At 39.2% G+C, this 15301-nt stretch overlaps 1 protein-coding gene across 3 annotated transcripts in view; it reads left to right on the top strand.

The window, feature by feature from the left end:
* ACAD11 (acyl-CoA dehydrogenase family member 11) overlaps nt 1-15301 on the top strand; it is a 99467-nt gene continuing 84166 nt past the window's right edge. For 2 of the 3 annotated variants that reach the window (XM_082392655.1, XM_082392656.1), the window contains exons 1-2: nt 1-302; nt 7007-7106. In XM_082392655.1, the coding sequence (XP_082248781.1) occupies nt 154-302; nt 7007-7106 (249 nt within the window). In that variant the 5' untranslated portion in view covers nt 1-153. The remainder of the gene's footprint in view (nt 303-7006; nt 7107-15301) is intronic. The other variant, XM_082392657.1, reaches the window with a different exon arrangement.

Here is a 15301-nt window from a genome sequence, read left to right on the forward strand (position 1 = left end):
GGGGGGGTGATTGGCTGGAGCCGCGGGCCCGCCTCCGCGCGGTCGTCTCGGACTCGCCCCAGGCTGTGGAGCGGCGCTCCCGTGCCAGAGGTATCCGAGCCGTGGAGATTTGTGGTTTCTCTGAGTTTGTGGTCTGAGGCGGCAGCACTGATCATGGAGACCGGTGCCTCCCGCGAGCCCGAGACGGCCGAAGTGCTGCCCCAGCACAAGTTCGACTGCAGGTCTCTGGAGGCCTACCTACACCAGCACTTGCCCGGCTTTGGGGTCGAGCCCGAGGCCAAGCTGACCGTTGCCCAATACAGGTATCGACGCCAGCCTTCTCCGCCAGCAAAAACAGATCTGTGCCTTGTGTTTTTCTTCCTCTGGCCTTGGGTGGGTTCCCAGTTTCCCCCATCCTGTTTGTTTTTCCGCAATGAAGCACTCTGCAGGCGAGAGCTGCCGTCACCGGTCCCTTGCATTACATTCTGAGTATTTCCACTTCAAGGGCAGTGATGGAAGCACGATAACATGAACGATTCCAACTACAAGAAGGAATCTTTGTTAACAACTATATTCACTGAGGCAATTAAGGTTAGAAGGTCTGTGGGATATAAAGAGGCCTTCGCTCAACGTTTGTCCTATAACCTTTTTTTCTGAGAAGCGGATGTAATTCCGTTCACATTGGCATATTCTTGGAGGCTGAGTTAATGGTACCAGTTAGGGGATCCGAATTCTTATCCTAGATCTTCCGTTTAACAAATCACAGCACCACTTTGGGCTTTAGTTCTTTCTGAAGTAGGGGAATAGAACTGGGTGACCGTTCTAAGAGCACTGTTCCCCACCGTGAATCTGGCTCTAGTCTGATGTTGTATAATAGAAAATAATTTTCAAATAGACTTTATTCTAAAAATAGTATTTTGATAAACAGAGCTATAGAAGCAGTCCTGGCTTCCAGAAAACTAGACGTGCCACTTACTGACTGGGAATTTAAATACTATGGTACATGAACTCTCTGAGAACTAGTTTCATAATCTGTAATAAATATCTGCCTGTTCTGCGTGATGCTGATAATTAAATGAAGTAATACAGGTGAAATGGCTTAACACTGTAACAGAACTGTATACCAGTGGCATTTATCACTGACATTTATATTCCTTGACTACTGATTTCAGAGAAATTAAAAATAGTGGAAAGGAGATGGATCAGAGAGGGTTTGTGGGTGTGGAATTAAAAGGCACCCTGTGGGAATTCCCTGGTGGTCCAGTGGTTAGGACTCGCACTTTCACTGCCCGGGGCCGTGCGGTGCCGCTGCCAAATTAAAAACAACAACAAAAAATAAAAATAAAAGGCACCATGTCACAATAGATATTGTAGGATGAAGGAGAAGGTGGAATAAAAAATGGCTGAACTTTCTAGCCTAGAAGCCTTGTGTTATAAACAAACTAACAGCTCAAAGTTCAAATTTGCTATGGGAATCTGAACAAGTTATTTAACTCTTTTGAGCATTGACTCCTCCTTTGGCAAAATGGGGATAGTAATATTTCTCTCCTAGAGTTGTTGAATTATCTAACTGAGAGTTAATTCTGAATTAAGTTGAATGTTAAACCAGAATTGTGCTTGATAAATGGAATTAGTTGTGGCGTAAATAGTATATATGTGTGGAACTATCTCCACAAAGAATACACATTTATTTCCAAGACACATGAAAAAGTTTATGAAAATTGAAGACATGTTAGGCCACAAAGGAAGTTTCAGAAATTCTAAAGCGTCATTCTTAAAAAAAAAAATTCAGAATATAAATGCCAAAAGTTTAGAAATCAAGAGAAGATAGCTAATAAATACATTTTAGAAACTAATTGAAATACAGATTAAAGAGCCAATAATCTACAGAAAATAATGGAGTTTATCAAAGTTCAGTATGCAAAAATCAATTGCATTTCTTGACTTTAGCAACAAAAATGTAAAAATACAATTTTCAGAAAGATAAAATTAATAAGAGCAACAAATATAAATTTCTCAAATATTAATCGAATAAAGTATGTGCAAGACCTTTGTAAAGGAAATTATAAAACTGTATTAGGACCTTAAAAAGAACTAAATAAATTGAGACATGCCATGTTGACAAATAGGAGAATTCAGAATTGTACGTTTCTCTTTTTTCCCAACTGATCTATAGATTCAGTGCAATGACGATCAAAATCTTAATTTTTTCCCTAACTTGAAAAATTACTCCTAAATTTTATGTACAAGAGCAAAGGGCTAAGAATAAGCAAAAACACTCCTGAAGAAGAACAAAGTAGGAAATTTGAATTAAGATGGCATATTATTAGCACAGAGATAGACAAACATCAATAAAATAGAGTCCACAAAAAGACCCACATGTTTATAGAACTTTGACATATGACAGTGGTGGCACAGAGAATCAGTGTGTGTGGGGTTGGAGGGAGAAAAGATTTTTCAGTAAATTATACAGCAATAATTATTATCTGTATGATAAAATTGAAATTAGACCTGTCCCTTACTCTACCTCACACAGTTCCAGGTGGACTACAGACTTGAATGGTAAAGGCAAAACTGTAAACATTTGGAAGACATATAGGAGAAGATCTTTATGACTTTGGAGTAGAGGATAAAATCTTTAAAAAGACAAAAGCACAAACCATGAAAGAAATGACTGATAAATTTTTAGTGAAAGAATCCTTAAAGTGAAAGAACAAAAGAAAATATTTTCAGTGTATATAATGGATAAAAGATTAATATCCAGAACATATAAAGAACTACAATAGCCCAACAGAAAAATGGGCAAAAGACTTGAAGATACTCAACCTCATTACACTGTAATAATTGGGGAAATGCAAATTAAAATGACAAGATACCATTTCACACCATCATATTCACTTTGTTTTTTTTTAATCTGACAATATCAAGCAGGATATGAGATAACAGGGACTCATCCACTATTGGTGAGGGTATGAATTAGTATAACTACCTTGGAAAACAATTTGGCACAGTTTTGTAAAGATGAAGCTGGGAAGACAAAGCCCTATGACAAAGCAATATTCCTAGTTTTATACTCCTGAGGAACTCTTGTACCAGGGTATCAGGAGATAATCTACAAAAATGTTCATTGCACTGTTTGTAATAACAAAAATACAGGAATAAAACACAATGTTCATCAATAGTAGAATGGATGAATAAATTGTAGTATATTCACGTGATGGAACACCATACAGCAGTGAACATGATTCAGCTGCAGCTATACACAACAACACAATCAAAAACTGGACAAATAAGCAGTATATTGTTTAAGGAGATAAACGTAAAGGGAATGATATATTTAAAAATCAAGACAGTAGTTACTCTGAAGGGAGGAACAGGGAATTCCCTGGTGGTCCAGTGGTTAGGACTCAGCGCTTTCACTGCAGTGGCCCAGGGTCAATCCCTGGTGGGGGAACTAAGATCCCTCAAGCAGCACGGCACAGCCAAAAAATAAAAAATAAAAAAATGAAGGGAGGGACACAAAGAGAGCTTCAGAGATACAGTAACTTTTTTCTTTCTTAAACTGGGTAGTGAGAACACTGGTGTTTGTTGTGTTATTCTTTATGCTTTACAAATTTTGTAAGTATTTTTTATCTATGCAAAATTTATTTTTAGAATTTGCAAAAATTAAATCATATTAGAAATAAAAATATTTAGATTTAAACAATAATGAAGGCATTGTATAACTTGATAGAACAAAACATATGATTTCCAGCTATGTGCATAATATGTGCCTGGCACTGCTCCAACCACTGGGGACATAACAAAAAAATCTTGCCTTTTTGGAACTTCCATTCTATTTGGAGAAGATAGATGATAAATAAAATCACTTTCTAAATATTACAGTGTAGGAAAAGGTGATGTGTATCATGGAGAGAAACAAAGGAGAATAGGAAATGTTTAGGAGGAGGGAGAAGAAAGGCCTCAGTGAGAAGGTGACATTCAGCAAAGAGAGATGGGGATGTAAGCCATGTAGCTATCTGGGGAAAGAGTATTCCAGACAGAGGGAACAGCAAGAGCAAGGGCTCTCCCGTGGGTGGAGAGACTACAAGCCAATGTGCCTGGAGTTGTGTAAGCAAGGGCAACAGGAATTCTGTTGGCTGTTATAAGGGCTTTGGCCTTTACGTTAGTTGAAATGGTGAGAGATTAGGGATTTGGGGGCAGAGGAGGGAAGTGATTTGTCTTTTTAAACAGAATCTCTTTGCCTATTGTGTTTGACTGAAAGAGGCAAATACAAGGAGACCAGTTTGGAGTGTATTGCAATGACCCAGTACAGAGCGATTAGTGGTATGGATCAGGGTAGTAGTGTAGGATAGGTGCAAAGTGCTCATATTCTGGATTTATTTTGAAGAATTTACTGACTGATCAGATGTGGGGTGTGAAAGAAAAAGAAGAGGAGACAAATACTGTTCCATTTTTGTCTTGGCAACTGGAAGGATGGAGTTATCATGAAATGAAGTAGAGATGACTGTAGACAATCAGACTGGAAGGGAAATATCAGGAACTCAGTTTTGCAATGTTAAGTTTCAAGATGCCTTTTGGAGTGGATATGTGTAGTAAGCAGGCAGATATATGGGTCCAGAGGTCAGGGCAGAGATCTAAACTAGACATTTACATTTGGGAGTCATTGAGATAGAGAGGGTATTTAAAGTTATGAGATCTTACCTAGATGATGAGTCTACATGAAGATACAGAAGGTCTATGAACTTATTCCCAGGCATCCCAATATAAGAAGTTGAAGAATTAAGGCGGAACCTCCAAAGGCGTCTCAGAAGGAGTGGCCAGAGAGATGGGGAGAAACATGGTCTGATACCATAGCAGTATTAGTGACCTTGAAAAAGTAATTTCAGTGGAAAGATAGGAATGAAAGCTTGATTGAAATGGGTTCAAGAGAAAATAGGAGGAGAGGAATTGGAGCAAGGAATATAAACAACTCTTGAATTTTTCTACAAAGGCAGAAATAAATGTCTTATGTAGAGGGGGAAGTGGGGTCAAAAGAAGTCTTTAAAAAAAAAAAAAGGCAGCGTGTTTATATGCTGATGGCAGTGATCCAGAACAGACAGAAAAATTTGTGTAGGACAGAGGGCTAGAACGAAGTCCTTGAGTAGACAAGAGTAGGATGGGATCTAATTCACAAGAGAAGGGATTGTCCTTAGATAGGAATGTAGACATTCTTCAACAGACTCTGTAGGGAAGAAGAGTATATGGTACAGGTGCTTCTATGCAGTAGATATGGTAGTGTAAGCTTGTGGAAGTTCTCACCTGACTGCTCCTATTTTCTCTGTGAAATAGGAAGCTAGGTAATCAGCTGAGAGTGAAGATGGTGGGAAAAGTGCTGGAGGTTTGAAGAAAGAGGAGGAATTGTGAAATAGTCATCCAAGAGCATGGGAGAATGAACAGGCCAAGGAAGTATATTATGATTGCTGGCAGCGTTCACTCTGAGGTTCATAGTCATGAATTTGAAGCAAGAGTAATTATTTTAGTAGATATTGTTGATACTTTGCCCAGATTCTCTTGGATTCCTTTTTACTGTTTCCATGCACACCCTCGTTTGGTGGCTTCTGCTTCCAGTAGCCAGCACCTATGGCTCTTTTATAGACTGTTCTTGCCTACTGGAGCCTCCTTTGCCCTGAATGTTGTAGTGCCTAAGATGGCACTGGAATGGAGGTACTAGTGGGAATGAAAGAAAGGAAATTATGATTAGAGATAGAAATGCTTAAAAAATAGGATAATGCAGTGCTTGAGTTGTTATTGATAAGGTATAGGGTGTGTCCCATAGAATGAGTGACAGTTCTCTTGGATATATACCTAGGAGTGAAATTGCTAGATCATATGGCAGCTGTATCTTCAATAAGTAGCTTTTAGTTTTCCTTTTATATTTCACCTGGGTCATTTACCATCATAAAATGCCAGTGCTTCATATATGACTGCATTATCAAAAATGCATCCAATCAGACATTTGGCATTAAAAAATGTCTTTGTAAGGTTCATTGCAACTTGACGCTTTGGAGCATCACAAATAAATTGTCCCATGTCAAGATAGACAACACAGCTTGAAGTGGTCCCATTTCCTGACCATTGTGGCAATGATCTCCACTTTCCTATGCTAAAAGGCACCCCCCCACCCAGGATTAGGTGGTGCCAAGATGATTGCTGGGGAGGATGGGTCTGGCTTATCAGAGTTAGAAGTAGACACTGGACGTACTGCTGCAGTCAATCTGGACTGCTCTTGTTCTTTGCAGATGGAGGCTGGAGGCCTAGGGAGAAACTTCAGAAAAAAAATGTTTTTAACTTTCCCCTATTACCTGTTACCTCAGGGATTAATTCGTCTGTTTTTTTACTTTAAGGCCTCTCTTTCATGCTGTTGAATTATTTAAAAGCTGTGTAAATGAAGGTATAGATTGAATAATTTTGGTAGCTGGAGTGTATTTCCTTAGTTCACGTGAGAATTTCTGTTCACAAGGCAGAGAAAGCCAGTGCCCTGGTGTCTGTGAGTCACCTGGGGCACTGTTGCACTTCCTGGCCCAGATATCCACTCTAGGACCTTGCTTATCAGAATTCCCACTTTAGAGAGCTGTACTTGGAGTTCTCTCTCCAATGGCAGATGAGGGAATACCAATCCAGCTGTTCCAGCATCCTTTAATTAATTTTCTGACTGATTACCTACAATCTCTTCTCCCAGCCTTTCTTTGCTTAGATCTAGACATTGTTCTAGGGACGCTTCTGATAAAACTCATGATTTGCAGGTAGGAAGTGTGGTCTTCTCTTCTACCTGTGTAGGTTGTAGATTCTCCAGCTGCCACTGTGTTACCATCTGCTGTATATCATCCAAAAGCTCATGTTCTTAGCTGCTGATAGCACCCCTCTTGGCTTTCCAGCATTGAAATGGGTTTATTTTCATTTTGTGTTTTCTTTTGAAATTTCAGCAGGATTTGGGGAAAAGGAAAAGTATATCTTTGTTATTAACCTTTTCTCTACTCTTATCTAGATCAGGACAGTCCAATCCAACCTTTTATCTCCAGAAGGGCTTCCAAGCATATGTACTCAGAAAAAAACCACCTGGTTCACTTCTTCCTAAAGCACATAAGGTATGGTTTACAAACGCAATGATAAATTCCTTGTTGACTAATAAATGCATTTTATACACACAAAACAATTTAAATTGCTTTTAAAAATAATCTCACAATTATTAAATATAGAAAATACATTTTATTTCTTAGATGAAAATTTCACTTGAATTGTATCCCCCCCCTTTTAGTTTTTATTAAGGATTTGAGTTTGAAATCTGAGGCTGTGTTTAGGCTGTTAATCCTGAGCAATATCCAGTCCTCTTATGGATTTGATTCCTTCCTATACAATTAGCTAGAAACACAGTCACCCAATAAATATTTTCAGTGCTACTCATTTATAGATATTTTGTACTTTGGTTAAATTATGTTTTAAGAAGCACATTATTATATCTTATAACAATATATATACTCACTGAATACTTTAATATATTTGATATGACAATTCCCTGATCTTTTGGTGATAAAAAGAAATATTTAAATAATCATTTTTATAGTATTCTCTAAATTGACAGTGAGAATTATAAGAGATTTTTGTTGAAAACTGACTCTGTTTTCAGAAAAACGGATATTATCTATAGATTTTTAGAGAAGAGAACATTAAAAGCATGATGCATATTTTGAGTATTATTATAATCATGTATAACAGGTGCTTCCCAGGCCCAGCTGACTAGAGATGGGCCATTGAAGGGTGGGTTTAATATCACAGTAATGGAAAATGCAGATTCTGACCTTCTTGGTCCCGTATCATATTCCCAGAAAATGAAGTGACTTGGATGCTTAAGATAGAAAAAGTTTGGTAACTTTTATTAAGCCTCAACACGGCATGGCTGAAGGAAAATCCCCACTTGTAGGGGGAGATTTATGCCCCAATAAACAGCTGGGTTTGTCTCCTCTTGATAACGACCTAGATGTCTAGAAGACATCAGAACATAACATAATGCTTTCAGCCCAAGGATCTGGAGTACTTTCGTTTCGACTTCCTTCATTTTTCCCAAATCTGCATTGGAAAAAAGCAGTGTTCCCACACAACCATCCACTTTATGACCAGCCTCCACCACCCCACCCCACCCCACCCCCCTTTCCCAGCACTAGGTGGTTATAAACACTTCTTTCTATAGCCATTGGCACCACTGGCTGCTCTCACCTTGGTTATGGGTTTAGTCACTTCCCTGCTGTAGTTATTGCAGCAGTAGCTGCTTTATCCCTGTTCTGAAAGTGAGCTGCATTGTTTCTTTTCCTTAGAAGTGGTCAGCCACCACTGCCTGAGTCTGGGGAAGTGGACTTTGCAGGCAGATGAGTTGGCATCAGAGTTCTGCAGTAAGCTGTGTCCCTGGGTCCTGAGTGATAAGCCTGTACATCTGTCCTGGTTAAGGAAGCCCTTTTCTTCTCCTGTCTTATTTGGGCTCCTGCTTCAGTACCAGCTTGCTTCTCATTGCCTTCTTACCCAGTAGTTATCTTGAGCTCCACAGCAGCCCTGGGTACCAGGAAGGATCCCCACACCCTTGCCTTGGAAACAAGTTCCTCCATTGATCTCCCGAAGGAGTGGGTGCATTTCCTTTCTACCGGCACCCACTGGCCTTCCCCAGCACTCTGTAGTTGACTGTGTCCAGAGGGTTGGAATAGAGAACCCCCATGGGAAACTGGAGTTGGGGGAGTAGGGAGCAAAAGCAAGAGTGAGCCAGCAAGCAGGGAACTGATAAGAAAAAAAAGGGATGTTTTTATGATGATACATGCGAAATATTGTGGTCAGGAAATGTCACCTTCATATTATCAGAGTTAGGAATAAGCTCCATGCATGTGCCTATCCTTTTAGCCTAATTAAATGATCAATTTTTAGTGCTGGCCTAATTTATAATTGTAATAATCACACTAAGACTATTTTTTTTAAAGCAATTATTATATTTTTTGAATTTTATTTTATTTATTGTTTTATACAGCAGGTTCTTATTAGTCATCCATTTTATACACATCAGTGTATACATATCAATCCCAATCTCCCAATTCATCACACCCCCACCCCCACCGCCCACTGCTTTCCCCCCTTGGTGTCCATACGTTTGTTCTCTACATCTGCGTCTCTATTTCTGCCCTGCAAACCGGTTCATCTGTACCATTTTTCTAGGTTCCACATATATGCGTTAATATACGATATTTGTTTTTCTCTTTCTGACTTACTTCACTCTGTATGACAGTCTCTAGATTCATCCACGTGTCTACAAATGACCCAATTTCGTTCCTTTTTATGGCTGAGTAATATTCCATTACATATATGTACCACATCTTCTTTATCCATTCGTCTGTCGATGGGCATTTAGGTTGCTTCCATGACCTGGCTATTGTAAATACCGCAGCAATGAACATTAGGGTGCATGTGTCTTTTTCAATTATGGTTTTCTCCAGGTATATGCCCAGTAGTGGGATTGCTGGGTCATATGGTAATTCTATTTTTAGTTTCTTAAGGAACCTCCATACTGTTCTCCATAGTGGCTGTATCAATTTACATTCCCACCAGCAGTGCAGGAGGGTCCCCTTTTCTCCACACCCTCTCCAGCATTTGTTGTTTGTAGATTTTCTGATGATGCCCGCTCTAACTGGTGTGAGGTGATACCTCACTGTAGTTTTGATTTGCATTTCTCTAATAATTAGTGATGTTGAGAAGCTTTTCATGTGCTTCTTGGCCATCTGTATGTCCTCTTTGGAGAAATGTCTATTTAGGTCTTCTGCCCATTTTTTGATTGGGTTGTTTGTTTTTTTAATATTGAGCTGCATGAGTTGTTTATATCTTTTGGAGATTACTCCTTTGTCTGTTGATTTGTTGGCAAATATTTTCTCCCATTCTGAGGGTTGTCTTTCCATCTTGTTTGTAGTTTCCTTTGCTTTGCAAAAGTTTTTAAGTTTCATTAGGTCCCATTTGTTTATTTTTGTTTTTATTTCCATTACTCTAGGAGGTGGATCAAAAAAGATCTTGCTGTGATTTATGTCAAAGACTCTTCTTCCTATGTTTTCCTCTAAGAGTTTTATAGTGTCTGGTCTTACATTTAGATCTCTAATCCATTTTGAGTTTATTTTTGTGTATGGTGTTAGGGAGTGTTCTAATTTCTTTCTTTTACATGTAGTTGTCCAGTTTTCCCAGCACCACTTATTGAAGAGACTGTCTTTTCTCCATTGTATATCCTTGCCTCCTTTGTCATAGATTAGTTGACCATAGCTGCATGGGTTTATCTCTGGGCTTTCTATCCTATTCCATTGATCTATATTTCTGTTTTTGTGCCAGTACCATATTGTCTTCATTACTGTAGCTTTGTAGTATAGTCTGAAGTCACGGAGTCTGATTCTTCCAGCTCCGTTTCTTTCCCTCAAGACTGCTTTGGCTATTTGGGGTCTTTTGTGTCTCCATACAAATTGTGAGATTTTTTGTTCTAGTTCTGTAAAAAATACCATTGGTAATTTGATAGGGATTGCACTGAATCTGTACATTGCTTTGAGTAGTATAGTCATTTTCACAATGTTGGTTCTTCCAATCCAAGAACATGGTGTATCTCTCTATCTGTTGGTATCATCTTTAATTTCTTTCACAAGTGTCTTATAGTTTTCTGCCTACAGGTCTTTTGTCTCCCTAGGTAGGTTTATTCCTAGGTATTTTATTCTCTTTGTTGCAATGGTAAATGGGAGTGTTTCCTTAATTTCTCTTTCAGATTTTTCATCATTAGTGTATAGGAATGCAAGAGATTTCTGTGCATTAATTTTGTATCCTGCAACTTTACCAAATTCATTGATTAGCTCTAGTAGTTTTCTGGTAGCATCTTTAGGATTCACTATGCATAGTATCAGGTCATCTGCAAACAGTGACAGTTTTACTTCTTCTTTTCCAATTTATATTTCTGTTATTTCTTTTTCTTCTCTGATTGCCGTGGCTAGGACTTCCAAAACTATGTTGAATAATAGTGGTGAGAGTGGACATCCTTGTCTCATTCCTGATCTTAGAGGAAATGCTTTCAGTTTCTCACCATTGATGTTTGCTGTGGGTTTGTTGTATATGGCCTTTATTATGTTGAGGTAGTTTCCCTCTATGCCCACTTTCTGGAGAGTTTTTATCATAAATGGGTGTTGAATTTTGTCAAAAGCTTTTTCTGCATCTCTTGAGATGATCATATGGTTGTTCTTCTTCAATTTGTTAATATGGTGTATCACATTGATTGATTTGTGTATATTGAAGAATCATTGCATCCCTGGGATAAATCCCTCTTGATAATGGTGTATGTACCTTTTAATGTGTTGTTGGATTCTGTTTGCTAGCATTTTGTTGAGGATTTTTGCATCTATGTTCATCAGTGATATTGGTCTGTAGTTTTCTTTTTTTGTAGTATCTTTGTCTGGTTTTGGTATCAGGGTGATGGTGGCCTCATAGAATGAGTTTGGGAGTGTTCCTTCCTCTGCAATGCAATTTTTTGGAAGAGTTTGAGAAGGATGGGTGTTAGCTCTCCTCTAAATGTTTGATAGAATTCACTGTGAAGCCATCTGGTTGTGGACTTTTGTTTGTTGGAAGATTTTTAATCACAGTTTCAATTTCATTACATGTGATTGGTCTGTTCATATTTTCTATTTCTTCCTGGTTCAGTCTTGGAAGGTTATACCTTTCTAAGAATTTGTCCATTTCCTCCAGGTTGTCAGTTTTATTGGCATAGAGTTGCTTGTAGTAGTCTCTTAGGATGCTTTGTATTTCTGCGGTGTCTGTTGTAACTTCTCCTTTTTCATTTCTCATTTTATTGATTTGAGTCCTCTCCCTCTTTCTCTTGATGAGTCTGGCTAATGGTTTATCAATTTTGTTTATCTTCTCAAAGAACCAGCTTTTAGTTTTATTGATCTTTGCTATCATTTCCTTCATTTCTTTTTCATTTATTTCTGCTCTGATCTTTATGATTTCTTTCCTTCTGCTAACTTTGGGTTTTGTTTCTTCTTCTTTCTCTAGTTCCTTTAGGTGTAAGGTTAGATTGTTTATTTGAGATTTTTCTTGTTTCTTGAGGTAGGCTTCTATTGCTATAAACTTCCCTCTTAGAACTGCTTTTGCTGCGTCCCATAGGTTTTGGATCGTCATGTTTTCATTGTCATTTGTCTCTAGGTATTTTTTTATTTCCTCTTTGATTTCTTCAGTGATCTCTTGGTTATTTAGTAACGTATTGTTTAGGCTCCATGTGTTTGTGCTTTTTATGTTTTTCTCCCTGTAATTGATTTCTAATCTCATAACGCTGTGGTCAGAAAAGATGCTTGATATGATTTCAATTTTCTTAAATTTACTGAGGCTTGATTTGTGACCCAAGATGTGATCTATCCTGGAGAATGTTCCGTGTGCACTTGAGAAGAAAGTGTAATCTGCTTTTTTGGATGGAATGTCCTATAAATATCAATTAAATCTCTCTGGTCTATTGTGTCCTTTAAAGCTTGTGTTTCCTTATTAATTTTCTGTTTGGATGATCTGTCCATTGGTGTAAGTGAGGTGCTGAAGTCCCCCACTATGATTGTGTTACTGTCAATTTCCTCTTTTAGAGCTGTTAGCAGTTGCCTTATGTATTGAGGTGCTCCTATGTTGGGTGTATAAATATTTACAATTGTTATATCTTCTTCTTGAACTGATCCCTTGATCATTATGTAATGTCCTTCCTTGTCTCTTGTAACATTCTTTATTTTAAAGTCTCTTTTATCTGATATGAGTATTGTTACTCCAGCTTTCTTTTGATTTCCATGTGCATGGAATATCTTTTTCCATCCCCTCACTTTCAGGCTGTATGTGTCCCTAGGTCTGAAGTGGGTCTCTTGTACACAGCATATATATGGGTCTTGTTTTTGTATCCATTCAGCAAGCCTGTGTCTTTTGGTTGGAGCATTTAATCCATTCACGTTTAAGATAATTATCTATATGTATATTCTTATTACCATTTTCTTAATTATTTTGGGTTTGTTTTTGTAGGTCCTTTTCTTCTCTTGTGTTTCCCACTTAGAGAAGTTCCCTTAGCATTTGTTGTAGAGCTAGTTTGGTGGTGCAGAATTCTCTTAGCTTTTGCTTGTCTGTAAAGCTTTTGATTTCTCCATCGAATCTGAATGAGATCCTTGCTGGGTAGAGCAGTCTTGGCTGTAGGTTCTTCCCTTTCATCACTTTAAGTATATCATGCCACTCCCTTCCGGCTTGTAGAGTTTCTGCTGAGAAATCAGCTGTTAACCTTATGGGAGTTCCCTTGTATGTTATTTGTCATTTTTCCCTTGCTGCTTTCAATAATTTTTCTTTGTCTTTAATTTTTGCCAATTTAATTACTATGTGTCTTGGTGTGTTTCTCCTTGGATTTATCCTCTATTGGACTCTCTGCACTTCCTGGACTTGGGTGGCTATTTCCTTCCCATGTTAGGGAAGTTTTTGACTATAATCTCTTCACATATTTTCTCTGGTCCTTTCTCTCTCTCTTCTCCTTCTGGGACCCCTATAATGCGAATGTTGTTGCGTTTAATGTTGTCTCAGAGGTCTCTTAAACTGTCTTCATTTCTTTTCATTCTTTTTTCTTTTTTTTTTTAAGAATTTCACTTTTATTTATTTATTTTTGGCTGTGTTGGGTCTTCCTTTCTGTGTGAGGACTTTCTCTAGTTGTGGCAAGCAGGGGCCGCTCTTCATCGCGGTGCACGGGCCTCTCACTATCGCGGCCTCTCTTATTGCGGAGCACAGGCTCCAGACACGCAGGCTCAGTAGTTGTGGCACACAGGCTTAGTTGCTCCGCGGCATGTGGGATCTTCCCAGACTAGGGCTCGAACCCGTGTCCCCTGCATTGCCAGGCAGATTCTCAACCACTGCACCACCAGGGGAGCCTCATTCTTTTTCTTTATTCTGTTCCACAGCAGTGAATTCCTCCATTCTGTCTTCCAGGTCACTTATCCGTTCTTCTGCCTCAGTTATTCTGCTATTGATTCCTTCTAGTATATTTTTCATTTCATTTATTGTGTTTCATCTCTGTTTGTTTGTTCTTTAATTCTTCTAGATCTTTGTTAAACATTTCTTGCAATTTCTCAATCTTTGCCTCCATTCTTTTTCCGAGGTCCTGGATCATCCTCACTATCATTATTCTGAATTCTTTTTCTGGAAGGTTGCCTATCTCCACTTCATTTAGTTGTTTTTCTAGGATTTTATCTTGTTCCTTCATCTGGTACATAGCCCTCTGCCTTTTCATCTTGTCTATCTTTCTGTGAATGTGGTTTTTGTTCTCCAGGCTGCAGGATTGTAGTTCTTCTTACTTCGGCTGTCTGCCCTCTGGTGGATGAAGCTATCTAAGAGGCTTGTGCAAGTTTCCTGATTGGAGGGACTGGTGGTGGGTAGAGCTGGGTGTTGCTCTGGTGGGCAGAGCTCAGTAAAACTTTAATCCACTTGTCTGCTGATGGGTGGGACTGGGTTCCCTCCCTATTGGTTGTTTGGCCTGAGGCGACTGAACACTGGAGCCTACCCAGGCTCTTTGGTGGAGCTAATGGCAGACTCTGGGAGGGCTCACGTCAAAGAGTACTTCCCAGAACTTCTGTTTCCAGTGTTCTTGTCCTCACAGTGCCACACAGCCACCTCCCGCCTCTGCAGGAGACCCTCCAGCACTAGCAAGCTGGTCTGGTTCAGTCTCCTATGGGGTCACAGTTCCTTCCCCTGGGTCCCGATGAGCACACTACTTTGTGTGTGCCCTCCAAGAGTGGAGTCTCTGTTTCCCCCAGTCCTGTCAAAGTCCTGCAATCAAATCCCACTAGACTTCAAAGTCTGATTTTCTAGGAATTCCTCCTCCCATTGCCGGACCCCCAGATTGGGAAGCCTGACATGGGGCTCAGAACCTTCACTCCAGTGGGCGGACTTCTGTGGTATAAGTGTTCTCCAGTTTGTGAGTCACCCACCCAGCAGTTATGGGATTTGATTTTATCGTGATTGCGCCCCTCCTACCGTCTCATTGTGGCTTCTCCTTTGTCTTTGGATGTGGGGTATCTTTTTTGGTGAGTTCCAATATCTTACTGTCAATGATTGTCCAGCAGTTAGTTGTGATTCTGGTGTTCTTGTAAGCGGGAGTGGGAGCACGTCCTTCTACTCCACCATCTTGAACCAATCTCTCACACTAAGGCTACTTTTAAGGAAAATACTAAGGAAATCATTATCCTCTGGGTTATTTGTTGATACTGTTTTAAAATTAATTTCTAGCCTTAATGTT

The sequence above is a fragment of the Balaenoptera borealis genome (genome assembly GCF_965194805.1).
Source record: "Balaenoptera borealis genome assembly, chromosome: 5".
Classification (NCBI taxonomy): Eukaryota; Metazoa; Chordata; class Mammalia; order Artiodactyla; family Balaenopteridae; genus Balaenoptera; species Balaenoptera borealis.